Here is a 27,984-nt window from a genome sequence, read left to right on the forward strand (position 1 = left end):
AAGGATATATCTTTATTGTATTTAGTATCTTTACTCACATCAGATTTCTATTTAATAGTTTTCTTGGAATTTTCCCACACTTATTCTTCCATGTAAATTTTAAAATCAAGTAGAAAATAAAAATGATGCACTGTATCTCAGAAGTCTCTATCTTGATATGTACAAAACTATTGATTATTCAGCATATATTTGAATATTTCACATGTATCAGGGTATATAAAACAGAATACAAGAAATACTTCTTTCTTGTTCTTTCTAAATTTTTAATCTCATAGAATTAATATAACAATATCAATAACCTCAGATATGCCGATGACACCACCCTAATGGAAGAAAGTAAAGAGGAACAGAGGAGAGCCTCTTGATGAAAGTGGAAGAGAAGAGTGAAAAAGCTGGCTTGCACCTCCACATTCAAAAAACTAATATCATGGCATCCAGTCCCATCACTTCATGACAAAAAGATGAGGAAAAAATGAAAACAGAGATAGACTTTATTTTCTTGGGCTCCAAAATCACTGCAGATTATGACTGCAGTCATGAAATTAAAAGATGCTTTCTCCTTGGGAGGAAAGTTATGACAAACCTAGATAGCATATTAAAAGCAGAGACATTAATTTGTGACAAAGGTCCATATAGTCAAAGCTATGTTTTTTTTTTTTTTCCAGTAGTTATGTATGGACATGAGAGTTGGATCATAAAGAAGGCTGAGCGCTGAAGAATTGATGCTTTTGAATAGTGGTGTTGGAGAAGACTCCTGAAAGTCCCATGGACAGCAAGGAGATCAAATCAGTCAATCCTAAAGGAAATCAACCATGAATAATTCATTGGAACAATGGATGCTAAAGCTGAAACTCCAATACTTTGCCCACAAGAAGTTCCTCTGCAAGAAGAACTGACTCATTGGAAAAGACCCTGAGGGTGGGAAAGGTTGAAGATGGAGGGGGACAACAGAGGATGAGATGGTTGGATGGCATCACTGACTCAATGGGCATGAGTTTGAGTAAACTCAGGGAGATAGTGAAGAACAGGGAAGCCTGGTGTGCTGCAGTCCATGGGGTCACAAAGAGTCGGACACAACTGAGTGACTGAGCAACAAAAACAACCAGTTAAATAAAAATGCTTTAATTAGGATGTGTAGCCAGAGGAGTCTAGGGGTCCTAACCTGGGCCTCTCTGTTCAGTTCAGTCACTAAGTTGTGTCTGACTCTTTGTGAAACCATGAATTGCAGCATGCCAGGCCTCCCTGTCCATCACCAATGTCCATACCCTGTGTCCAAGGTAAGAGAAGCCCAAGTAAGACGGTAGGTGTTGCGAGAGGCATCAGAGGGCAGACACACTAAGCATAATCATAGAAAACTAGTCAATCTAATCACATGGACCACAACAGCTTTGTCTAACTCAATGAAACTAAGCCATGCTACCCATGATGGGCGGGTCATGGTGGAGAGGCCTGACAGAATGTGGCCCACTGGAGAAGGGAATGGCAAATCACTTCAGTATTCTTGCCTTGAGAACCCCATGAACAGTATGAAAAGCGAAAATGATAGAATACTGAAAGAGGAACTCCCCAGGTCGGTAGGTGCCCAATATGCTACTGGAGATCAGTGGAGAAATAACTCCAGAAAGAATGACGAGATGGAGCCAAAGCAAAAACAGCACCCAGTTGTGAATGTGACTGGTGATGGAAGCAAGGTCCCATGCTGTAAAGAGCAATATTGCATAGGAACCTGGAATGTTAGGTCCATGAATCAAGGCAAATTGGAAATGGTCAAACAGGAGATGGCAAGAGTGAACGTCAACATTCTAAGAATGAGCGAACTAAAATGGACTGGAATGGGTGAATTTAACTCAGATGACCATTATGTCTACTACTGTGGGCAGGAATCCCTTAGAAGAAGTGGAGTAGCCATCATGGTCAATAAGAGTCCGAAATGCAGTCAGTTCAGCTCAGTCGCTCAGTCGTGTCCAACTCTTTGTGACCCCATGAATTGCAGCACGCCAGGCCTCCCTGTCCATCACCAACTCCTGGAGTTCACTCAGACTCATGTCCATTGAGTCCGTGATGCCATCCAGCCATCTCATCCTCTGTCGTCCCCTTCTCCTCCTGCCCCCAATCCTTCCCAGCATCAGAGTCTTTTCCAATGAGTCAACTCTTCACCTGAGGTGACCAAAGTACTGGAGTTTCAGCTTTAGCATCATTCCTTCCAAAGAAATCCCAGGGCTGATCTCCTTTGGAATGGACTGGTTGGATCTCCTTGCAGTCCAAAGGACTCTCAAGAGTCTTCTCCAACACCATAGTTCAAAAGCAGTACTTGGATGAAATCTCAAAACAGACAGAATGATCTCTGTTCGTTTCCAAGGCAAACCATTCAATATCATGGTAATTCATGTCTATGCCCCAACCAGTAACACTGAAGAAGCTGAAGCTGAATGGTTCTATGAAGACCTACAAGACCTTTTAGAACTAACAGCCAAAAAAGGTATCCTTTTCATTATAGGGGACTGGAATGCAAAAGTAGGAAGTCAAGAAACACCTAGGGTAACAGGCAAATTTGGCCTTGGAATATGGAATGAAGCAGGGCAAAGGCTAATAGAGTTTCGCCAAGAGAACACACTAGTTATAGCAAACACCCTCTTCTAAAAACACAAGAGAAGACTCTACACATGGACATCACCAGATGGTCAACACCAAAATCAGACTGATTATATTCTTTGCAGCAAAAGATGGAGAAGCTCTATACAGTCAGCAAAAATAAGACCGGGAGCTGACTGTGGCTCAGACCATGAGCTCCTTATTGCCAAATTCAGACTTAAAGTGAAGAAAGTAGGGAAAACCACTAGACCATTCGTGTATGACCTAAATCAAATCTCTTATGATTATACAGTGGAAGTGAGAAATAGATTTAAGGGCCTAGATCTGATAGATAGAGTGCCTGATGAACTACAAACGGAGGTTTGTGACATTGTACAGGAGACAGGGATCAAGATCATCCCCATGGAAAAGAAATGCAAAACAGCAAAATGGCTGTCTGGGGAAGCCTTACAAATAGCTGTGAAAAGAAGAGAAGTAAAAAGCAAAGGAGAAAAGGAAAGATATAAGCATCTGAATGCAGAGTTCCAAAGAACAGCAAAGAGAGATAAGAAAGCCTACCTCAGCAATCAATGCAAAGAAATAGAGGAAAACAACAGCATGGGAAAGACCAGAGATCTCTTCAAGAAAATTAGAGATATCAAGGGAACATTTCATGCAAATATGGGCTCAATAAAGGACAGAAATGGTAGGGACCTAACAGAAGCAGAAGATATTAAGAAGAGGTGGCAAGAATACACAGAAGGACTCTACAAAAAAGATCTTCACGACCAAGATAATCACGATGGTGTGATCATTCACCTAGAGCCAGACATCCTGGAATGTGAAGTCAAGTGGGCCTTAGAAAGTATCATTACGAACAAAGATAGTGGAGGTGATGGAATTCCAGTTAAGCTATTTGAAATCCTGGAAGATGATGCTGTGAAAGTGCTGCACTCAATATGTCAGCAAATTTGTAAAATTCAGCAGTGGCCACAGGACTGGAAAAGGTCAATTTTCATTCCAATCCCAAAGAAAGGCAATGCCAAAGAATCCTCAAACTACCGCACAATTGCACTCATCTCACATGCTAGTAAAGTAATGCTTACAATTCTCCAAGCCAGGCTTCAGCAATACGTGAACTGTGAACTTGCAGATGTTCAAGCTGGTTTTCGAAAAGGCAGAGGAACCAGAGATCAAATTGCCAACATCCACTGGATCATCGAAAAAGCAAGAGAGTTCCAGAAAAATATCTACTTCTGCTTTATTGACTATGCCAAAGCCTTTGACTGTGTGGATCACAATAAACTGTGGGCCTCTTTGGGGAGATGGAAATGGATAAATAATAAAAGGCAAGCAGATCACCCTCTCTCTTATCACTCATTCTTATATCAGTGGTCAAGCTAATACTTCAATTCTTTAATATCTGTTGTGTCTTTTCTGTTTTTTTCCTGCTCTCTGTAGTAGATTTTTATTTTGTTACTTCATTCTTTTTGAGAATTAAAAGTTCATATACTTATGCAATCAGAGTCTTTGACCAGGACAAATTCCACCATGGACATAAATAACCATGAGCACACCCAGAAACCATGCAAATTATTAAAAAAAAATAGTTCTTTATGATGTGCAGGGATTGTTTCCCATTGGATTACCTTTTCTGTATCCAAATATGGTCCCTGAAGGATGAAATCATGATCATGAGCCTTTTCTTCGGTCTCTCTCATACTCCATCCACTCCCTGTTTAACTCACCCCACCTCACTCCCTACAGAAGTTCTTCCCTTTAAGAGTCTCCTTTCCATCAATTTGTAGCTCTTAAGATTGTTTCTCCTTTTGTGCATTGGGGGAAATGGGAAAGGGTAGCACTGTCAGGTGGAAAATGGGAGAAGCACAGGTGATAATAGGTGTTAAAATCTTGCTGAACAGGTATTTGGTTTCCAAACCTATGTTTCACCCCTATTGAGTCTTTTGCAATTTAGAAATCACTAAAAAATATATGGCTTGTTTGCTCTCTGCTCTCTTCCTTTCACTATACTTTTTTATAGCTTGCTGGCTTCTTATCTCAGAAATCCAAATAAGAAAGGCATGTGCAGTTGGCATATAGAGGTTAGAATACATCAAATTCTTATCACTCTTTACATTTGCTAAGTATCTCATGTCTAGTATGAAATAATCAACTAACTCAGTTGTCTGGCATAATCCCACTGAGACTTCACTTTCTCTCAGCTGTGTTCATAAATCCTAGGTCTTTAAGAAAGATGGCTAGGACCATTCCCTCCTTCTCCTATGACTCTCTGAGCTTTCATCATTTCCATACATTTCTGTGAGCAATTTCTTTCACAATTAAATTACCTAATTGTGACCTAATGCCTGTATCAGATCCAGCCTGCATGATGTTCCCTGTCCTCAGTGACTTGAATATTGGCTCCGAGAGAAAACTGGCCAGAATTCTAGCCCCAGAAATATCAGGATGACCTTCTAAACTTCTCTGACTCTTAGGCCTCTAACCTCTTGAATCCCATGGACCTTTTTCACTCTCACTTCAGCTCTGCACCCACGTTTGAATGACTACCACTGTGCAGTTTCTTTGGAAACTGTAGTTTCCAGGCCCCCAGATAGGTATTAACATTCCTAACCAATATATATTCTCGGGATTCAGCCATTCAGAACTGATCCTGCAATCCTTCCGGATATCTCTTCAGAAACTTGCTCATGAAAATGCAATTTGACAATGACAGTCAAATTCTCTCTTCTTATCCCTCTGTTGAAAAGAAAAGATTTCCCAGCATTGCCTGTGAGGTGTTGTTTCCAATTGTCAAGCCAGTTTCATGAACACTCACTGGGTTTGTTCTTTGTTTCTCTTAGGATTTGTGCGTCTGGCTGGAGGGGCTGGACCCTGCTCAGGGCGAGTAGAAGTGCATTCTGGAGAAGCCTGGACCCCAGTGTCTGATGGAAACTTCACACTCCCCACTGCTCAGGTCATCTGTGCAGAGCTGGGGTGTGGCAAGGCTGTGTCTGTCCTGGGACAAGTACCCTTCAGAGAGTCCGATGGCCGGGTCTGGGCTGAAGAGTTCAGGTGTGAGGGGGAGGAGCCTAAGCTCTGGTGGTGCCCCAGAGTGCCCTGTCCAGGGGGCACTTGTCACCACAGTGGAGCTGTTCAGGTTGCCTGTACAGGTGAGATGCATGGCAAGACTTAACATCCACGTACAATCGGTTCAGCTAAAGAAAAAAAGACTTGGCTGTAATCCTGTCTTTTTCTATTAGTGTACACAGACATCCGGCTTATGAAAAATGGCACCTCTAGTTGTGAGGGGCAGGTGGAGATGAATATTTCTGGACGATGGAGAGCATTCTGTGCCTCCCACTGGAGTCTGGCCAATGCCAATGTTGTCTGTCATCAGCTCGGCTGTGGAGTCGCCATCTCCACCCCAAATGGGGCAGAAGGAAGTGATCAACTCTGGAAAGCCCGATTTCACTGCTCAGGGACTGAGTCCTTCCTGTGGAAATGCCCTGTGACTGCCCTGGGTGTTCCTGACTGTTCCCATGGCAATAGGGCCTCTGTGATCTGCTCAGGTAAGAGAGGGAAGGGCTACTATACTTAGGATGCTCCTGGAGTGAAATGTCCCCAGAGCAGAGAGTAAGGGAAAACAGGCTTAAAAAGAAAGATATTCTGTAGTGAAATATTTATTCTTGTTACTGAACTCAGGTTTCAGCTGCTCATTACTCAAGAATCCAACACTGAGAGACAAGTGTGGGGTAAAATTAAAGACAGCTTTGTTGAGGAAAGCAGCAGTTCTGGGGAGACAGAGGACTAATGTACCAAGAACCAGCTCTTACTTGCGGATCAGGGCCAGGAGTTTTTAAATGGGAATTTCAGAAGTGCACAGGTGGAGGTTTTGTCAGGTCTGACAAAATGTGGTCCACTAGAGAAGGGAATCACAAACCACTTCAGTATTCTTGCCTTGAAAGCCCCATGAACAGCATGAAAAGGCAAAAAGATAGGAGACTGAAAGATGAACTCCCCAGGTCGGCAGGTGCCCAATATGCTACTGGAGATCAGTGGAGAAATAACTCCAGAAAGAATGAAGAGATGGAGCCAAAGCAGAAACAACGCACAGTAGTGGATGTGACTGGTGACGGAAGCAAGGTCTGATACTGTAAAGAGCAATACTGCATAGGAACCTGGAATGTTAGGTCCACGAATCAAGGCAAATTGGAAGTAGTCAAACAGGAGATGCCAAGAGTGAACGTTGACATTCTAGGAATCAGTGAACTAAAATGGACTGGAATGGGTGAATTTAACTCAGATGACCATTATATCTACTACTGTGGGCAAGAATCCCTTAGAAGAAACGGAGTAGCCATCATTGTTAACAAAAGAGTCCTAAACACAGTACTTGGATGCTATCTCAAAAATGACAGAATGATCTTAGTTCATTTCCAAGGCAAACCATTTAATATCAGGGTAATCCAAGTCTATGCCCCAATCAGTAACACTGAAGAATCTGAAGTTGAAAGGTTCTATGAAACACCTATGAGACCCTCTATAACTAAAAACAAAAAAAAGATGTCCTTTTCATTATAGGGGACTGGAATGCAAAAGTAGGAAGTCAAGAGACATGTGGAATAGCAGGTAAATTTGGAGTACAAAATGGAGTGCAAAATGAAGCAGGACAAAGGCTAACAGAGTTTTGCCAAGAGAACACACTGGTCATAGCAAACACCCTCTTCCAACATCACAGGAGAAGACTCTACACATGGACATCACCAGATGGTCAACACCGAAATCATATTGATTATATTCTTTGCATCCAAAGATGGAGAAGCTCTATATAGTCAGTAAAAACAAGACTGAGAGCTGACTGTGGCTCAGATCATGAACTCCTTATTGGCAAATTTAGACTTAAAGTGAAGAAAGTAGGCAAAACCACTAGACCATTCAGGTATGACCTAAATCAAATCCCTTATGATTATACAGCGGAAGTGAGAAATAGCTTTAAGGGACTAGATCTGATAGAATACCTGATGAACTATGGATGGAGGTTCATGACATTGTACAGGAGGCAGTGAGAAAGACCATCCCCAAGGGAAAAAAAAATGCCAAAAAGCAAAATGGCTGTCTCAGGAGGCCTTGCAAATAGCTAAGAAAAGAAGCAAAAAGCAAAGGAGAAAAGGAAAGATATAAGGATCTGAATGCAGAGTTCCAAAGAATAGCAAGGAAAGATAAGAAAGCCTTCCTCAGTGATCAGTGCAAAGAAACAGAGGAAAGCAATAGAATGGGAAAGACTAGAGATCTCTTCAAGAAAATTAGAGATACCAAGGCAAAATTTTCAAAGATGGGCACGACAAATGACAGAAATGTTATGGGTCTACCAGAAACAGAAGATATTAAGAAGAGGTGGCAAGAATACACAGAAGAACTATACAAAAAGATCTTCATGACCCAGATAACCAATATGGTGTGTTCACTCACCTAGAGCCAGACATCCTGGAATGCGAAGTCAAATGGGCCTTAAGAAGCATCACTATGAATAAAGCTAGTGGAGGTGATGGATTCCAGTTGAGCTCTTTCAAATCCTAAAAGGTGATGCTGTGAAAGTGCTACACTCAATATGCCAGCAAATTTGTAAAATTCAGCAGTGGCCACAGGACTGGAAAAGGTCAGTTTTCATTCCAGTCCCAAAGAAAGGCAATGACAAAGAACGCTCAAATTAAAGCACAGTTGTACTCATCTCACACACTAGTAAAGTAATGCTCAAAATTCTCCAAGTCAGGCGTCAACAGTACATGGACCATGAAATTTCAGATGTTCAAGCTGGATTTAGAAACAGCAGAGGAAACAGAGATCAAATTGCTACATTCACTGGATCATCAAGAAAGCAAGAGAGTTCCAGGAAAACATCTACTTCTGCTTTATTGAATATGCTAAAGCCTTTGACTGCATGGATCACAATAAACTGTAGAAAATTCTTCAAGAGATAGGAATACCGGACCACCTTATCTGCCTCTTGAGAAATCTGTATGCAGGTCAGGAAGCAACAGTTAGAGCTGGACATGGAACAACAGATGGATTCCAAATAGGGAAAGGAGTATGTCAAGGCACTATATTGTCACCCTGCTTATTTAACTTATACACAGAGTACGTCAAGCTAAACGTAGGGTTGAATCAAGCACAAGCTGGAATTCTGGTGGCTGAGACGGTAAAGCATCTGTCTGCAATGCAGGAGACCTGGGTTCCATCCCTGAGTCAGGAAGATCCCCTGGAGAAGGAAATGACAGCCCACTCCAGTACTCTTGCCTGGAAAATCCCATGAACGGAGGAGCCTGGTAGGCTACAGCCCATGGGGTTGTCAAGAGTCGGACATGACTGAGCGATGTCACTTTCACTTTCAAACTATTATTATTTTTTCCTATCTGACTGTTTTCCTTTGTTTCTGATTTTTGTTCATTTCTGTGATTAAATTTATTCTTTAGCTAGGTTTTTCTACAAACGGAGACAGGTGGAGGACATGAGGGTGGTCTGTCCTGAGAAGGCTCTGTAAGGTCCTGCTCCATAACATTCTCATTGTTCAATCATTTTTTCAGGGGAAAAAAGTGTTAAGAAATGCTAAGAAGTGCTATGTCAGGGAAAGAAATGCCTAGATGAATACTATTTTTTTAATGAAACATTATTATTTAAGGATAATAACAGAGAACAAAGTACAAACAATAAGTGTACACCTAGGTCATATTCCCCAGCCCAGATCTACAAAGAGAACATTCACAGCACCACAGAATCACTGTTGCCTCCCAATAGCCATGTCCTCTCCTCTCCAGGGAAGACTGCTTACCTAAAACTTGTACTGCCATAGAATATTTTCTCAGTGTGTGAACTTTATGTAAAACCATACAGTATGTTTTCTTTGTGTCTAATTTCTTTGACTCCAAACTGTGTTTGAGATTCACTCATGATGTTGTTTATGGCAACATTTTTATTCACTTTTATTATTATATAGTATTCCTTTGAATAACCACATGATCCATTCAAGTAATGGCAGAGATTTGAATTTATTTCCAGTTCTTGACTATTACAAATGCAATGGTGCAAATTACCATGATGCTGACTTTCAGCAAAAGTATTTATTATGATTTTTGTGTGTTTAATTCTTGGTCTTATATTTTTATTTTCTTAATGGTATGCTGTACTTCAATGAGCCAAGTTACTCATCTTAGGTTTGACTTATCAACTTTTTTTCTGTCCATGTAGTGCTCCTTCAGTCAGTCAGTTCAGTTCAATCGCTCAGTCATGTCTGACTCTTTGCAACCCCATGGACTGCAGCATGCCAAGCTTTCCTGTCCTTCACCATCTCCTGGAGCTTGCTCAATCTCATATCTATTGAGTCACTGATAACATCCAATCATCTCATCCTCTGTCATCCCCTTCTCCTCCTGCCTTCAATCTTTCTCAGCATCAGAGTCTTTACCAATGGGTCAGTTCTTCTTATCATGTGGCCAAAAATTGGAGCTTCAGCTTCAGTATCAGTCTTTCCAATGAATATTCAGGATTGATTTCCTTTAGGATTGACTGATCTCCTTGCGGTCAAAGGGACTCTCAAGCATCTTCTCCAACACGACAGTTCAAAAGCATCAATTCTTCGGCGCTCAGCTTTCTTTATGGTCCAACTCTCACATCCATACATGACTACTGGAGAAACCAAAGCTTTATTGGACCTTTGTTGGCAAAGTAATGTCTCTACTTTTTAATATGCTATGTAGGTTGGTCATAGCTTTTCTTACAAGGAGCAAGAGTCTTTTAATTTCATGGCTGCAGTCACCATCTGCAGTGATTTTGGAGCCCAAGAAAAGAACGTCTCTCACTGTTACCACTGTTTCCCCATATATTTGCATGAAGTGATGGGAACAAATGCCATGATCTTCATTTTTTGAATGTTGAGTTTTAAGCCAACATTTTCAGTCACCTCTTTCACTTACATCAAGAAGCCCTTTAATTCCTCTTCACTTTCTGCCATAAGGGTGGCGTCATCTGCATATCTGAGATTATTGATATTTCTGTCAGCAATCTTGACTCCAGGTTGTACTTCATCCAGCCTGGCATTTCGCACGATGTGCTCTGCATATAAGTTAAATAAGTAGAGTAACAATATACAGCCTGGAAGTACTCCTTTCTCAGTTTTGAACCAGTCCATTTTTCCAGTCCACAGAGCTCCTTATATTCTTCTGAAAAGAACTTTGTCTACTCCAAAATCACAAAAATGTTCTCTGAGAATATCTCACAGAAGTGTAATTATTTTTCCTTTGCATATAATTGTACATTGCTTCTAGGATTGATATCTCTGTAGGATAGGGTCAAGTGTCATGTTTTCATATGGGCATCCAGTTGACTCTGAATCTTTTTTCTGAAAAGACTATTCCCCACAGCAGTGGCAGCTTTGTGATAAGTGAAAGAGCACATATACCTGAGTACCTCTTTTAGACTCTGTTCTGTTCCACTGTATCATTTGTCTATCCTTGCACCTGTTCTACATTTTCTCAATTATTGTAACTTCAATAAGTCTTGAACCTTCTCTGGTGACTCAGATGGTAAAGAATGTGCCTGCAATGTGGGAGACCTGGATTTGATCCCTAGGTTGGGAAGATCCCCTCGAGAAGGCCATGGCAACCCACTTCAGTATTCTTGCCTGGAGAACCGTCATGGACAAAGGAGCCTGGTGGGCTTCAGTCTGTTTGGTCACAAAGAGTTTGACATGACTGAGTGACTAAGCACACATAGTAAGTCTGAGTTCAGTTCAGTCACTCAGTCATGTTTGACCTTTTGTGACCCCATGGACTGCAGCATGCCAGGCCTCCCTGTCCATCACCAACTCCCGGTGTTTACTCAAACTCCTGTACATTGAGTCGATGATGGCATCCAACTACCTTATCCTCTGTCGTTCCCTTCTTCTCCTGCCTTCACTCTTTCCCAGTATCAGAGTCTTTCCCAATAAGTCAGTTCTTTGCATCAGGAGGCCAAAGTATGGAAGTTTCAGCTTCATTATCAGTCCTTCCAATGAATATTCAGGACTGATTTCATTTAGGATTGACTGGTTGGATCCCCTTGCAGTCCAAGGAACTCTCAAGAGTCTTCTCCAATACTACAGTTCAAAAGCATCAATTTTTCAGCTTGGCCCAACTCTTACATCCACATAGGCTGGAAAAACCATAGCTTTGACCAGACAGACTTTTGTTGGCAAAGGAATGTCTCTGCTTCTTAATATGCTGTCTAAATTGGTCATGACTTTTCTTCCAAGGAGTAAGAATCTTTTAATTTCATGGCTGCAGTCACCATCTGCAATGATTTTGGAGCCCCCAAAAGTAAAGTCTCTCAGTGTTTCCATTGTTTCCCCATCTATTTGCCATGAAGTGATGGGACTGGATGCCATGATCTTAGTTTTCTGAATGTTGAGTTTTAACCCAACTTTTTCCACTCTCCTCTTTCACTTTCATCAAGAGTCTCTTTAGTTCTTCTTTACTTTCTGCCATAAGGGTGGTGTCATCTGCATTTCTGAGGTTACTGATATTTCTCCCAGCAATCTTGATTCCTGGGTAACTTTAATTTAAAGAAGTTATGTTGTTGTTTCTCTTGCCAGCTGTTTAGGTCATTCTTGGGTTATGTATTTTGTATACATTTTTGAGCTGAAGCTCCAGTACTTTGGCCACCTGGGGTGAAGAGCTGACTCATTTGAAAAGACCCTTAAGCTGGGAAAGATTGAAATTGGGAGGAGAAGATGACAGAGGATGAGATGGTTGGATCGCATCACTGACTTAATGGACGTGAGTTTGAGTGAACTCTGGGAGTTGGTGATGGACAGGGAGGCCTGATGTGTTGCAGTCCATGGGGCTGCAAAGAGTTGCACATGACTGAGTGACTGAACAATAACATAAATTTTGAATCAGCTTGTCATGTTTCAAACACACAAAAGCATAAGGGAATTTGATTGCAGTTAGATTTAATCTGTATATAAATTTGAGAATTATTGACTTTGACAGCACCGAGTCTCCAAATTCATTGGCAAAATATATTCCTTCATTCTGTTAGGTCTTGAATTTCTCTCAAATATTTTGCACATCTTTAACTAGGTTTTCTCCTAGGCATTTTATGGGTTTGATGTTATTCAGTGAGTCACTTCAGTCACTCAGTCGTGTCTGACTCTCTGCGACCCCGTGGACTGCAGCACACCAGGCCTCCTTGTCCATCACCAATTCCTGGATTCCTCTCAAACTCATGTCCATCGAGTCAGTGATGCCACACAACCATCCTATCCTATGTCATCTCCTTCTCCTCCTGCCTTCAATCTTTCCCAGCATCAAGGTCTTTTCAAATGAGTCAGCTCATCACATCAGGGGGCCAAAGTATTGGAGTTTCAGCATCAACATCAGTCCTTCCAGTGAACACCCAGGACTGATCTTCTCTAGGATGGACTGATTGGATCTCCTTGCAGTCCAAGGGACTTTCAAGAGTCTTCCCCAATACCACAGTTCAAAAACATCAATTCTTCGGTGCTCAGCTTTCTTTATAGTCCAACTCTCACATCCATACATGACCCCCGGAAAAACCATAGCCTTGACCAGATGGACTTTTGTTGGCAAAATAATGTCTCTACTTTTTAATATGCTGTCTAGGTTGGTCATAACTTTCCATCCAAGGGATAAGTGTCTTTTAATTTCATGGCTGAAGTCACCATCTAAGTGATTTTGGAGCCCCCAAAATAAAATCAGCCACTGTTTCCAGTGTTTCCTCGTCTATTTGCCATGAAGTGATGAGACCAGACTCCATGATCTTAGTTTTCTAGATGTTGAGCTTTAAGCCAACTTTTTCACTCTCCTTTTTCACTTTCATCAAGAGGCTGTTTAGTTCTTCTTCACTTTCTGCCATAAGGGTGGTGTCATCTGCATATCTGAGGTTATTAATATTTCTCATGGCAATCTTGATTCCAGCTTGTGCTTCACCCAACCCAGCATTTTGCATGATGTACTCTGCATATAAGTTAAATAAGCATGGTGTGACTATACAGCCTTGACATACTCCTTTTCCTATTTGGAACCAGTCTGTTGTTCCACATCCAGTTCTAACTGTTGCTTCCTGACCTGCAGACAGATTTCTCAAGAGGCAGGTCAGGTAATCTGGCATTCCCATCTCTTAAAGAATTTTCTACAGTTTGTTGTGATCCTCACAGTCAAAGGCTTTGGCATAGTCAATAAAGCAGAAATAGATGTGTTTCTGGAACTCTCTTGCTTTTTCGATGACCCAGTGGATGTTGGCAATTTGATCTCTGGTTCCTCTGCCTTTTCTAAATGCAGCTTGAACATCTGGAAGTTCATGGTTCATGTTTTGTTGAAGCCCAGTTTGGAGAATTTTGAGCATTACTTTACTAGCATTGAGATGAGTGCAATTGTGCAATAGTATGAGCATTCTTTGGCATTGCCTTTCTTTGGGATTGGAATGAAAACTGACCTTTTCCCGTCCTATGGGCAACTGCTGAGTTTTCCAAATTTGCTGGCATATTGAGTGTAGCACTTTCACAGCATCATCTTTTAGGATTTGAAAGAACTCAACTGGAATTCCATCACCTCCACTATCTTTGTTCATAGTGATGCTTCTTAGATCCACTTGACTTCACATTCCAGGATGTCTGGCTCTAGGTGAGTGATCACACCATTGTGATTATCTTGGTCATGAAGATCTTTTTTGTACCATTCTTCTGTGTATTCGTGCCACCTCTTCTTAATATTTTCTGCTTCTGTTAGGTCCCTACCATTTGTGTCCTTTATTGAGCCAATCATTGCATGAAATATTCCCTTGGGATCTCTCATTTTCTTGAAGAGATCTCTAGTCTTTCTCATTCTATTGTTTTCCTCTGTTTCTTTGCACTGATCACTGAGGAAGGCTTTCTTATCTCTCCTTGCTATTCTTTGGAACTCTGCATTCAAATGGGTATATGTTTCCTTTTCCTTTTTCTTTTCTTCTTTTCACAGCTATTTGTAAGGCCTCCTGAGACAGCCATTTTGCTTTTTGGCATTTCTTTTTTTGGGGGGAATCATCTTTCTCATTGCCTTCTGTACAATGTCACGAATCTCCACCCATAGTTCATCAGGCACTCTGTCTATCAGATTTAGTCCCTTAAAGCCATTTCTCACTTCCACTGTGTAATCAAAAGGGATTTTATCTAGGTCATACTTGAATGGTCTAGTGCTTTTTCCTACTTTCTTCAATTTAAGTCTGTGTCTCAATTGCCAATAAGGAGTTCATGATCTGAGCCACAGTCAGCTCCCAGTCTTGTTTTTTTGCTGACTGTATAGAGCTTCTCCATCTTTGGCTGCAAAGAATGTAATAAATCTGATTTCAGTATTGACTATCTTGTGATATCCCCTTGTAGAGTTTTCTCTTGTGTTGTTGGAAGAGGGTGTTTGCTATGACCAGTGCATTCTCTTGGCAAAACTGTGTTAGCCTTTGTCCTGCTTCATTCTGTACTCCAAGGGCTAATTTGCCTGTTACTCCAGGTGCTTCTTGACTTCCTACTTTTGCATTCCAGTCTCCTATAATGAAAAGAATGTCATTTTGGGGTGTTGGTTCCAGAGGGTCTTGTAGAGAACCATTCAACTTCAGCTTCTTCAGCATTACCGGTTGGGGCATAGACTGGGATTACCGTGATATTGAATGGTTTGCCTTGGAATGAACAAAGATCATTCTGTCGTTTTTGAGATTGCATCCAAGTAAGTACCACATTTCAGACTCTTTTTGTTGCCTATGATGGCTCCTCCATTTCTTGTGAGGGATTCTTGCCCACAGTAGTAGATAATGATCATCAGAGTTATATTCACCCATTCCAGTCCATTTTAGTTCACTGATTCCTAAAATGTTGACGTTCACTCTTGCCATCTCCTGTTTGACCACTTCCAATTTGCCTGATTCATGGACCTAACATTCCAGGTTCCTATGCAATATTGTTATTTACAGCATCAGACCTTGCTTCCGTCACCAGTCACATCCACTACTGGGTATTGTTTTTTCTTTGGCTTCGTCTCTTTATTCTTTCTGGAGTTATTTCTCCATTGATCTCTAGTAGCCTATAGGGCACCTACAGACCTGGGGAGTACATTATTAGTGTTAGTATTAGTTTAGTTAGTATTAGTGTGTCATTGATGTTATTAGTGTTTCCTTTAGTGAAGGATTTCTAGGAATAAGTTCTCTATGAACTTTACCTGGATTACCCAGATGTTCGGCGAATATTTTCCTTTAATCCTTCTTTCTTACTTTCCTCTCTGTCTCTCACTGTAGTTTTCTCTCTCTTTCTCTCTCGCGCTAGCTTTCCCTCTCTCTCCTTCTTTGTCTCCCTCTTGCCCCATTTTCCCCTGAGTATGTAAAATCTTTTGGTATTAAGTTGCAGACATGATGTTCCTTTATCTCTCCCTCCCAACAACAACAACAACAACAACAAAATACTTCAGGGAATTTCCTTACATAACCACAGTTCAGTCAAAGCTTTAGAGATGTCAGCTCCAGATGACATCTAAGTGTAACCACATAAGAAACCCCAAAGATAGAACTGCCAAGTTGAATCTTTCCCAAATTACTGACCCAGGAAATCGTGAGTAAAACGAAAAAAAAAAAATTTCTTCAACTGCTAAGTTTGGGGAAAATTTTGTTATACAGTATTATTAAACAGGCACTTATCATATGACCAGCATTTCTAAATAGAGGAATATTTATCCTCTGATCTTGCATTTTACTATTTCTACTTTATGTTGATCTAATGTGCTGATACACGAGTTCTTAATTCAGTTATTAACTTTTACAGCTGTAGAATTTTCATTTGTTTTTGTTGTCATTTCTCTGCCAAGATACACATTGTGTTAATTAATTCTTTGAGAACTTTAATCATGGCTATTTAAATTCTCTGTCAGACTATAAAACTCCTAGAGGGAAACATAGGTAGAACACTGTTTGACATTAATTGCAACAAGATCTTTTTTGACTAACATCCTAGAGTAAGGAAAATAAAAACAAAAATAAACAAGTAGGGGCTAATTAAACTTAAAAGCTTTTGCATAGCAAAGGAAACCATAAACAGAACAAAAAGACAACTCTCAGAATAGGAGAAAATATTTGCAAATGAAGCAACTGACAAGGGATTAATCTTCAAAATACACAAACAACTCAATATCAGCAAACCAAACAACTCAATGAAAAAATGGGAAAAAGACCTAAATAGACATTTTTCCAGATATACAGATGGCTAACAAATACATGAAAAGATGTTCAACATCACTAATTATTAGAGAAATGCAAATCAGAACTACAGTCAGGTATTACTTCACATCAGTTAGAATGTCTATCATTAAAAAAATCTACAAACAATAAATGCTGGAGAGAATGCACAGAAAAGGGAATCCTCCTACATATGGGTATGTAAATTGGTACAATTACTATGGAGAGCAGTATGGAGGTTCCTCAAAAAACTAAAAATAGAACTATTGTAGGACTCAGCAATCCCACTCCTGGGCACATACCTGGAGAAAATCATCATTCAAAAGAGACACAGATGTATAGAACAGTCTTTTGGACTCTGCGGGAGAGGGAGAGGGTGGGATGATTTGGGAGAATTGCATTGACACATGTATAATATCATATATGAAACGAGTCGCCAGACCAGGTTCAATGCATGATACTGGATGGTTGGGGCTGGTGCACTGGGATGACCCAGAGGGATGGTACGGGGAGGGAGGAGGGAGGGGGGTTCAGGATGGGGAACACGTGTATACTTGTGGCGGATACATGGTGATGTACGAGAAAACCAACACAATATTATAAAGTAATTAACCTGCAATTAAAATAAATAAATTTATTTAAAAAAGATGCATTCATCCTGATGTTCTCTGCAGCACTATTTGCAACAGTCAGGACACAGAAGCAACCTAAATGTCCCTCACAGGAGGAATGGGTAGAGAAGACGTGATACATATATAAAATGGAATATTACTCAGCCATAAAAAGGAAAAAAGTTGTGTCATTTGCAGAGACATGGATAGACTTAGAGATTGTCATGTAAAGTAAATCAGAAAGAGAAAAACAAATATTGTATAATATCACTTATATGTGGAATCTAGAAAAATGGTAGAGATGAACTTACTGCACAGCAGAAATAGAAACACCACATAGATAACAAATATATGGATACTAAGAGGGAAAATGAAGAGTGGGATGGATTGGGACATTGGGATTGGCATTTACATACTGTTGATGTGCTGTGCTTTGTCCTTAGTCCCTCAGTCGTGTCCAACTCTTTGTGACCCCATGGACTGTAGCCCACCAGGCTCCTCTGTCCATGGGGATTCTCCAGGATAGAATAGTGGAGTGGGTTGCCATGCCCTTCTCCAGGGGATCTTCCCAACCCAAGGATCAAACCCAGGTCTCCTGCATTGCAGGCAGATTCTTTACCATATGAGCCACCAGACTCAAAAGCCCTACACTATTGATACTAAGTATAAAACAGATATCACCTGGAGAATCTCATAGACATGGAGCCTGACGGGCTACAATCCATAGTGTCACAGAGTCAGACACAACTGAAGTGACTTAGCATGCACTCACACAGAATAACCTATAGTATAGCACAGGGAATGCTACTCAGGGTTCTGTGGTGACCTAAATAGGAAGTAAATCCAAGAAAGAGGGGATATACATATACATATATATATATATATATATGTACGTATGTATATATGTGTGTGTGTATGTTGTTTTTATTATTTAGCTGCTGAGTTGTGTCCAACTCTTTTGTGACCTTTTGGACTGCAGCCTGCCATGCTCCTTTGTCCATAGTATTTCCCAGGCAAGAATACTGGAGTGGCTTGCCATTTCTTTCTCCAGGGGATCTTCCCAACCCAGGGATGGAACTCCAGTCTCTTGTTTGGCAAGCCAATTCTTTACCATTGAGTCACCTAGGAAGCCCATATGTATCTTACTAAATTTGCTGTACAGCAGAAGCTACCACAATATTGTAAAGCAATTATACTCAAATAAAAATTAATAAAAATAAATAAAATAAATTCTCTGTTAGGTAACTCTAAGAGTCAAATACCCTGGGAAATCTTTTAATGTTTCTTTTCCTCTTGGTTTTCCATGAGATCTCTTTTATGTATGTATTTTTTAAAACACAAACATTGTAGATAAAAAATTGTACAAATCCTTCAGAAAGGATATTGTTTTGCTTCTTCTATTTAAGGGATAGATTTAAGGACAGACCAACTTATTTAAACCCATTCTTAATGCAAAGCTTGGCTTAAAACAGGATTTGTGGCCTTGTCAGTACCAAGCCTGGAAAATCCCATGGACGGAGGAGCCTGGTAGGCTGCAGTCCATGGGGTCGTGGAGAGTCGGACACGACTGAACGACTTCACTTTCACTTTCCCCTTCCATGCCTTGGAGAAGGAAATGGCAACCCACTCCAGTGTTCTTGCCTGGAGAATCCCAGGGACGGTGGAGCCTGGTGGGCTGCTGTCTATGGGGTCGCACAGAGTTGGACACGACTGAAGTGACTTAGCAGCAGCAGCAGCAGTACCAGGGCTCTTCATAGAGAAAGGAAGCACTAAAATTATGATAACTTTACTGGTATGTTGCAGCTTTCATCTCAGCTCCATCACTGGGTCATTTTTTTTTCTTTCGAAATTTTTACTTTATATTGGGGTATAGCCGATTAACAGTGTTACTATAGTTTCAGGTGAACAGCCAGGGACTCGGCCATACATATACATGGATCCGTTTTCCCCCAAATTCCCCTCGCCTCCTAAAAATTATTTAGTTTAACTGAGTTTCCTGTTCAACCCTCCCAACCCTCTTATCATTGCTGTTTCTTCAGGAAACCAGACCCAGGCGCTGCCCCAGTGCAACGATTCCGTGTCTGAACCAGCAGGGTTTACAACCTCAGAGGAGAGCGCACCCTACTGCTCAGGTGAGGGTCCCACAGGAAAGAAGACCCTTCTCATTCCCCAGGTCCACGCCCCATTGTCCCATTTCTCTCTCCTCAGACAGCAGACAGCTCCGCCTGGTGGACGGAGGTGGTCCCTGCGCCGGGAGAGTGGAGATCCTTGACCAGGGCTCCTGGGGCACCATCTGTGATGACGGCTGGGACCTGGACGATGCCCGCGTGGTGTGCAGGCAGCTGGGCTGTGGAGAAGCCCTCAATGCCACGGGGTCTGCTCACTTCGGGGCAGGATCAGGGCCCATCTGGCTGGACGACCTGAACTGTGCTGGAAATGAGTCCCAGGTGTGGAGGTGCCCTTCCAGGGGCTGGGGGCGGCACGACTGCAGACACAAGGAGGACGCGGGGGTCATCTGCTCAGGTCAGCACTCCACACTGTCCACAGGCTGGAGGAGGGGTGGGGCCCTGGAGGACGGGGGCCTGAGCCCTGAGGGAGAGATGCTGAAAGGACCAGACAAGGAGGCTTCCTCCCGTGGAGCCTGTCTTTCCAGCAGAGGGGAAGACGAGGTGCTTTCACTGCCTCCTGCAGCAGCTGAGATTCTGGTCCTTTCTTCTCAGTAGTGTTTCCTGGCAGAGCCTTTTCTCACAGTTTTTCTTGAAATCAGGGCTCAGCCTTCTGGTGCATAGAGTAGAGAAGTCTTCAAGCCACTGTGCTAGTTTTTGTTTGTTCTATAACAAATTGCCACATAGTTAATGGTTTAAAACAACATATTTATTTCCTTACACTTCTCTAGCTTAGATGTCCAGCAGGGATCTCACTGGACTGGGATCAAGGTATCAGCAGGGCCACAACACTTCTGAGCCTCTGGGAAAGAATCTGTTTCCTGTCTTTTCAAGCTTCTAGAAGCTGCCTGCCTTCCTTCACTCATAACCCCCTTCTGTTCATCATCAGACCAGCAACGCTCCACCTCTCTTACCGTTATACATATTCACATCTCCCTGTAGCCAGAATGAAGAAAAGGATTCCCTTTAAAGGATAGTGAGTCTAAGAATGTGATTAGACTGTGCTCAGGTGGTTAATCCACCATATTTCAGGTTAGTCTCACCTTCCCAAGGTCCTTACCTTAATCAAAAGTCCCTTTGCCAGATAAGGAAACAGTCACAGGTCCATTATTCTATCTGCCTCCACACTGTCCGCATCACATCCCTTTCATACACTCCCTTAAATGTTTTGTCAGGAAGCAGGAGTCAGCTCCCTCTCCCTGCAGGTGTCCAGGTTGGTCTTCCTCTCAGTTCATATCCACCACATCACGGTGGTAGAAATATTTAGAAAGACAGACACAAATGGACAATGTCAGGTGAAGAGGAGGCAAGTTTCCCTCTGGTCATCTAATGGATTTGCTTCCTCAGCCGGGTCACAGATGAATGTTCACAATTTTGGGGAGAGAGGAAGACCCAGAGCACTGAGTGGGGTGCTCACTGTGTCCTGTCTCCTCCCTTTCATTCTTAGAGTTCCTGGACCTCAGGATGGTCAGCGAGGACCAGCAGTGTGCTGGGTGGCTGGAAGTTTTCTACAACGGGACCTGGGGCAGTGTCTGCCGCAGCCCCATGGACGATGTCACCGTGTCCATCATCTGCAGTCAGCTTGGCTGTGGGGACAGTGGAACCCTCAGCTCTTCTGTTGCTCTTAGGGAAGGTTCTAGACCCCGGTGGGTAGATTTAATCCAATGTCGGAAAACAGATACCTCTCTCTGGCAGTGTCCTTCTGACCCTTGGAAATACAGTTCATGCTCTCCAAAGGAGGAAGCCTACATCTCATGTGCAGGTGACTTATGTCTGTTTCTGTGTCTGTCCCAACCCTGTAGGAAGTTATTAGTGAGATTTCATATTTTAAAATCTAAGTGATGGGTTTAAGTTGAGTTTATAAAATGAATTTTGGATGGAGCTGATTTTATCCACTGTTTCAAACTTGCTTTATTAAAACTTTTTTATATAATTGACATAACTCTATATTGTTTGCCATTGCAACATAATAGTTATGAATTTTTGTATATTGATAAATGATCACTATAATAAGTCTAGTTATATCCATCACCATATATGTAGCTAAATATTTTTCCTATATGATAAGAATGTTTAAGATGTATTTTCTCACCATCTTTCAAATAGACAATATGGTAATCATTATGGTCACCATGCTCTCTTCACTTATTAATTTTATAACTTGCAGTTATACCTTTTGACTGCCTTTGCCCACACCAAATCCACCACCTCCGGTAGCCACGAACTACTCAGAATCTCTGAACTTGCTTTTTGCTTTAAGATTACATATATAAATGAGATCATATGTTGTTTTCTTTCTCTGATTTGTTTCACTTAGCATAATGCCCTCAAGGTCCATCCATGTTGTTGAAACTGGCAAGATTTTCTTCTTTTTTATGGGTGGATATATATCTGCATTACATTTTCTTTATTCATTCATCCATCAGTGAAGACTTACATTGTTTGGCTCTTGTAAATATTGCTATAAAATACTAAAAGATGATGTTGTTCAAGTGCTGCGACCAATATGTCAGCATATTTGGAAAATTCAGCCGTGGCCACAGGACGAGAGAAGGTCAGTTTTCATCCCAATCTCAAAGAAAGGCAATGTCAAAGCATGTTCAAACTACCCCACAATTGTGCTCATTTCACATGCTAGCAAGGTTATGCTCAAAGTCTTTCAAGCCAGGCTTCAGCAGTAAGTGAACTGGGAACTTCCAAGATGTACAAGTTGGGTTTCAAAAAGGCAGAGGAACCAGAGATCAAATTGCCAACATTTGCTGGATCATAGAGTAAGCCAGAGAATTCCAGAAAAACATCTGCTTCACTGACTACACTAAAGTCTTTGACCATGTGGATCTCAACGAACTGTGGAAAATTCTTAAAGAGATGAGAATACCAGACCACCTTACCTGCCTCCTGAGAAACCTGTATGCAGGTCAAAAAGCAGCAGTTAGAACTGGACATGAAACAACGGACTGGTTCTACATTGGGAAAAGAGTTTGTCAAGGCTGTATATTGTCACTCTGCTTATTTAACTTATATGCAGAGTACATCATGGGAAATGCCTGGCTGGAAGAATCACAAGCTGAAATCAAGATTGCTGTGAGAAATATCAACAGCCTCAGATAGGCAGATGATACCACTCTAATGGCAGAAAGTGAAGACGAATTGAAGAGCCTCTTGTTGAGGGTGAAAGAGGAAAGTGAAAAAGCTGGCTTAAAGCTCAACATTCTAAAAACTAAGATCATGGCATCTGGCCCCATCACTTCATGGCAAATAAAAGAGGGAAAAGTGGAAACAGTGACAGATTTTCTTTTCTTGGGCTCCAAAATCTCTGCCGATGCTGTTTTCAGCCATGAGATTAAAAGAGGCTTGCTCCTTGGAAAGAAAGCTATGACAAACCTAGACAGAGTATTAAAAAGCAGAGACATCAATTTGCTGACAAAGGTCCATATAGTCAAAGCTATGGTTTTTCCATTAGTCATGTATGGATGTGAGAGTTGGATTATAAAGAAGCTGAATGCTAAACAGTTGATGATTTTGAATTGTGATGCTTGAACACCACAAGTGAATTGAAAGTCCTTTGGGCAGAAAGGAGATCAAACCAACCAACCCTAAAGGAAATCAACATTGAATATTCTTTGGAAGGACTGATGCTGAAGCTGAAGCTCCAGTACTTTTGCCACTTGGTGAGAAGAGCTGACTCATTGGAAAAGACCCTGATGCTGGGAAATATTGAAGGCAAAAGAAGAAGGGGGCTACAGGAGATGGGATAGTTAGATAGCATCACCAGTTCAGTGGACATGAATTTGAGCAAACTTTGGGAGTTAGTGAAGGACAGAGGAGCCTGGCATGCTGCAGTCCATGGGGCTGCAAAGAGTCAGACACATTCTAGCAACTGAACACATGTTGCTGCAGTGAACATTGGGTTTTCAAGTTAGTGTTCTTGTTTCCTTCAGATAAATACTCCAAAGTGAAATTCCTAAATCATATGGCAGTTCTATTTTTAATTTTTGATGCACCTCAATACTGTTTCCATAGGGGCTGCATCAACTTACATTCCCTCTAACTGTGCAAAAGCTTTCCTGTCTCTTCGCATTCTCCTCAACTCCTGTTATTTCTCCTTTTGGATAAAAGCCTTTCTAGAGGATATGAGGTGATATCTCATTGTGGTTTTGATTTGTATCTTCTGATGATTAGTAGTGTTAAGCACGCTTTCATGTACCTATTGGCAAGTTGTATGTATTCTTTAAAAAAAATGTCTGTTCAGGTTCTCTGCCCATTTTGAAAAAATCAGATTTTTTTTTGCTACTGAGTTGTTTGAGTTCCTTGTGTACTTTGCATAATAATCCTTACCAGGAATATAATATGCAAATATTTTCTCCAATTTCATAGGTTGCTTTTTCACGTTGTTGATGCTTTCCTTAATTGGGCAGAAGCTTTTTAGCCTTATGCCATCACAACTGCTTGTTTTTACTCTTGTTCCCTTTGCTTTTGGTGTCAAATCCAAAAAATCATCACCAAGAATGACATCAAGGATTTTATTTTCTGTTTTTTCCTGTAGAAACTTTATGGCTTCAGGACTTGTGATCAAGTCTTTAATTTATTTTGAGTTAATTATTGTGAATGATGTAAGATAGTGGTTCAGTTTCATTTTTTGAAAGTGGCTGTCCAGTTTTCCCAATGCCATTTACTGAAAACACTGTCCTTTCCCCACTGTATATTCTTTGCTTCCTTGTCAAAAGTTAATTTACCATAGAAATGTGGGTTTACTTATGAGCTCTCTATTCTGTTCCATTGATCTCTGTGTTCATTTTCATACCAACAACATACTGTTTTGATTAGTATAGCTTTGTAATATAGTGTGAAATCAGGAAGCACATTCTCAAGATTGCTTTGGTGTTCAGCATCTTTTGTGATTCCATGCAAATTTTAGGATTGTTTCTTCTGTATCTGTGAAAATTTCATTGGAATTTTGCTATGGATTGCAGTGAATCTGTAGATTGCTTTAGGTAGTATGGGCATGTTAATAATATTAGATCTTCCAATCCATGAGCACATAATATCTTTCCATTTATTTGAGTCATCTTCAGTATCTTTCATCAGTGTCTTATAGTTTTCAGTGTACAGGTCTTTCACCTCCTTGGTTAAATTTATTCCTAGGTTTTTAATCCATTTTTCATGCAAATGTAAATAGAATTGTTTTCTCCTTATGGCAGTTTCTTGTTAATGTATAGAAATGCAACTGATTTTTGTATATAGATTTTTCATTCTACAACTTTACTGATTGTATTAGTTCTCATATTTTTGGTGAAGTCTTTAGTGTTTTCTAAATATAATATCAAGTAAGGGAGTTTCTTTCCTCATGATTTGGATGGTAAAGAATCTGTCTGCAATGCAAGAGACCTGGGTTCGATTCCTGGGTTGGGAACATCCCCTGGAGGAGGAAATGGCAACCCACTCCAGTATTCTTGTCTGGAGAAACCCATGGACAGAGGAGCCTGGTGGGCTATAGTCCTTGGGGTCACAAAGAGACAAAACACGAGTGAGCGACTAACATTTTCATTTTTCAGTCTGGAAAAAGTGTCAATTTTGCCTCTTCCTTTCAGGTGTGGATATCTTGATTTTCTTTTTATTGCCTGATGGACCTGAATAGGACTCCTAAAGCTAAGTTGAATAAAAGTGGTGAGAGTAGACATTTTTGTCTTGTGTCTGATTTCAGAGGAAAAGCTTTTTTTTTTTTTTAATAGTCAAGTATGATGTTAGCTGTGAATTTCTCACATGGCCTTAATTATGCTGAGATGCAATCCTTCTATACCTACTTTGTAAAAGAGTTTTTACCATAAATGGATGTTGAATTTGTCACTTTTTCTGCGTCCTTTGAGGATACAATTTTTATCTTCATTTTGTTTATTTGGTGTATCACATTGATTAATTGTGAATGTTGAACTATCCTTGCATCTATAGAACAAACATCACTAGATCATGGTGTATGATTCTTTTAATGTTATTGTCAAGTTAATTCAGTTTTCTAATATTTTGTTGAGGATTTTTGCACTTACATTTATCAGAGTATTAGCCCATAATTTTCTTTTCTCATTGTGTCCTTATCTGGCTTTGGTATCAGAATAATGTTGGCCTCATAAAGTGAATTTGGAAGTGTTCCTTTCTTCTGTTTTTGGAAGAGTTTGAGAAGGCTCTACTAAATACTGTTACACTGGGAATTGAGATTTTGACAGTAAATGTTGAATGAAATAAATAAATGTTGGGGAGGGTGACAAATAGTCAAACCATAGCACCTTATTCCTTCTACATTTCTCTCCCTGTTTCTCTCCTTCCCTCCCCCTCCACATACACAAACCCACAGCTAAGAATGTGACGAGAGCTATTTCAAAAGCAGAGGCTCACTCTCTTCCTTGCCTCTCTTTTTTCATCTCTTTGTCTTTTCCATTTGAAGGCCAAAGAGGCATTAAACTGTTAGACCTTTTATTGATGAGGTTTTCCCTACAGTTAAACCCCATGAACTGAGAGGTGGTAAAGTCTTTGACCATGAAAATGAGCAACCCCTCACAGAGGTCCTGCCATCATTTTTCAGAGGTTCTCTGCATAGAGTGGGTAGGAGGTTTGATAGGATGATCTGGAAAGAATATTCAAATTTTGATACTTTATGACAGGTACTATTTACCCTTATTGTGTGTGTGTGTGTGTTGTTTTGAATTTGTATTTATTTCTATCAGCTTCAATTCTTTTATATATATTTTTTCAGTCTTTTGTTCATTGTTTGTAGGAAGAAGACCCAAGAGCTGTCCAGCTGCTGCCCCCTGCACAGGTATATCAGCCCCGCCCCATCCCCTGTGGCTCCCAGGGGCTCCTTCCTCCGACCAGGGGAGTCACAGGAGGGGTTGCTGCCTTTTCAGACAGGGAGAAGCTCCGGCTCAGGGGAGGAGACAGCGAGTGCTCAGGGCGGGTAGAGGTCTGGCACAGCGGCTCCTGGGGCACCGTGTGCGATGACTCCTGGAGCCTGGCAGAGGCCGAGGTGGTGTGTCAGCAGCTGGGCTGTGGCCAGGCCCTGGAAGCCGTGCGGGCCGCGACATTCGGCCCTGGAAATGGGAGCATCTGGCTGGACGAGGTGCGGTGCGGGGGCCGGGAGTCCTCCCTGTGGGACTGTGCTGCGGAGCCCTGGGGGCAGAGCGACTGCAAGCACGAGGAGGATGCTGGTGTGAGGTGCTCTGGTGAGTGAGGGGCTCGGGGTCCACCCTGGGTGAGCTGGAGCAGCACGGGGTAGCAGGCTGAGCCGGGTATGGTTGGGAGTTTGTATCCTGACAGCATCTTGGTGCTGGGGCTCTGATCTAGGACAGGAGAGCTGGGAGGACTGGATACTGATGTTGTGGAGACTGAGGGGTGATTTCAGGCTCAGGAGGGAAAAATGAGCTGCCCTGTGTTCTGGCCAATCACCCTGCTCCAAACTGCCGTTTTTCTCTTTAGGTGCAAGGACAACATTGCCCGCGACTACAGCAGGTACTGTGATCCATCCACGGCAGGGGAGAATACTCAAATACTGGGGACCTGTTCTGTGGGCTCTCTGACAGCTCAGAAGAGGAAAGAGTCTGAGGAGCTGTGGCTGTTGGGGAGCAGCCAGGGCATTACACTGGGGCAATCCCCTGCCTTGATGTCCTGGGTCAAATGATCTCATGCCCGGGGTCCAAGGAAGTCTGGTTCCCATGTTGTAGAATCTAAGTATCTCCCACCTGCCCCCGTGTCTTGCTCATCATCAGTAAGGTGCGGGTCCCAGGACTGTTTGATGCTCTGTCTCCTGAAGCCCAAGGAGAGGGGATGAGCTGGGTCCTCAGAGGCTGTCTCGGCAGGGCAGCTCCCTGGCAATCCCTGGCTCTGCCTCAGGGCCACACTGGCCAGAGTGGAGTTGACTTGTCTCAGGAGGAGACCCAGAGGAGGCCAGTCTGTTAGTGTACTTGTGTCTGAGGCTGGGACGCCATCATCTGGAGCTCCCTGGAAATGCTGGCAGGGGTTTCTCTGTGCCTCTGTGTGACCTTCTCCAACCTTCTTCCCTTGTTTTCCTTAGGGACAAGAACAACCTCAAATCCTCTCCCTGGCGTCTTCTCCCTGCCTGGGGTCCTCTGCCTCATCCTGGGGTCCCTTCTCTTCCTGGTCCTCGTCATCCTGGTGACTCAGGTGCTCAGATGGAGAGCAGAGCACAGAGGTGGGCTGCAGGGGGACCTGGGGACCAGGGAGAGTGTGTGCAGGCAGGAGATGGGGCAGGTGTGAGGATGGAACCTGGGCCAGGTCTCTGTTCTTAGTCTGAAGACTCCATGTGCTCCATAATGAGCTCTAAGGGCTGAGTAGACAGAAGTTCTTAGGACTGGGGCGTGAACTCTCATAAGTCATGTACTCTCCTT

The 27,984-nt window shown here is 41.9% G+C and overlaps 1 protein-coding gene across 1 annotated transcript in view; it reads left to right on the forward strand.

The window, feature by feature from the left end:
* The window catches only part of LOC138078775 (scavenger receptor cysteine-rich type 1 protein M130), a 122,471-nt gene that overhangs the window by 90,411 nt on the left and 4,076 nt on the right, over nt 1–27,984 (forward strand). Inside the window, exons 17-24 of the mRNA XM_068971521.1 lie at nt 5,433–5,741; nt 5,832–6,140; nt 19,463–19,555; nt 19,632–19,946; nt 21,036–21,350; nt 26,488–26,802; nt 27,056–27,088; nt 27,651–27,788. Of these exons, the coding sequence (XP_068827622.1) occupies nt 5,433–5,741; nt 5,832–6,140; nt 19,463–19,555; nt 19,632–19,946; nt 21,036–21,350; nt 26,488–26,802; nt 27,056–27,088; nt 27,651–27,788 (1,827 nt within the window). The remainder of the gene's footprint in view (nt 1–5,432; nt 5,742–5,831; nt 6,141–19,462; nt 19,556–19,631; nt 19,947–21,035; nt 21,351–26,487; nt 26,803–27,055; nt 27,089–27,650; nt 27,789–27,984) is intronic.

This window comes from Capricornis sumatraensis, chromosome 4 (genome assembly GCF_032405125.1).
Source record: "Capricornis sumatraensis isolate serow.1 chromosome 4, serow.2, whole genome shotgun sequence".
NCBI classification, from domain to species: Eukaryota; Metazoa; Chordata; class Mammalia; order Artiodactyla; family Bovidae; genus Capricornis; species Capricornis sumatraensis.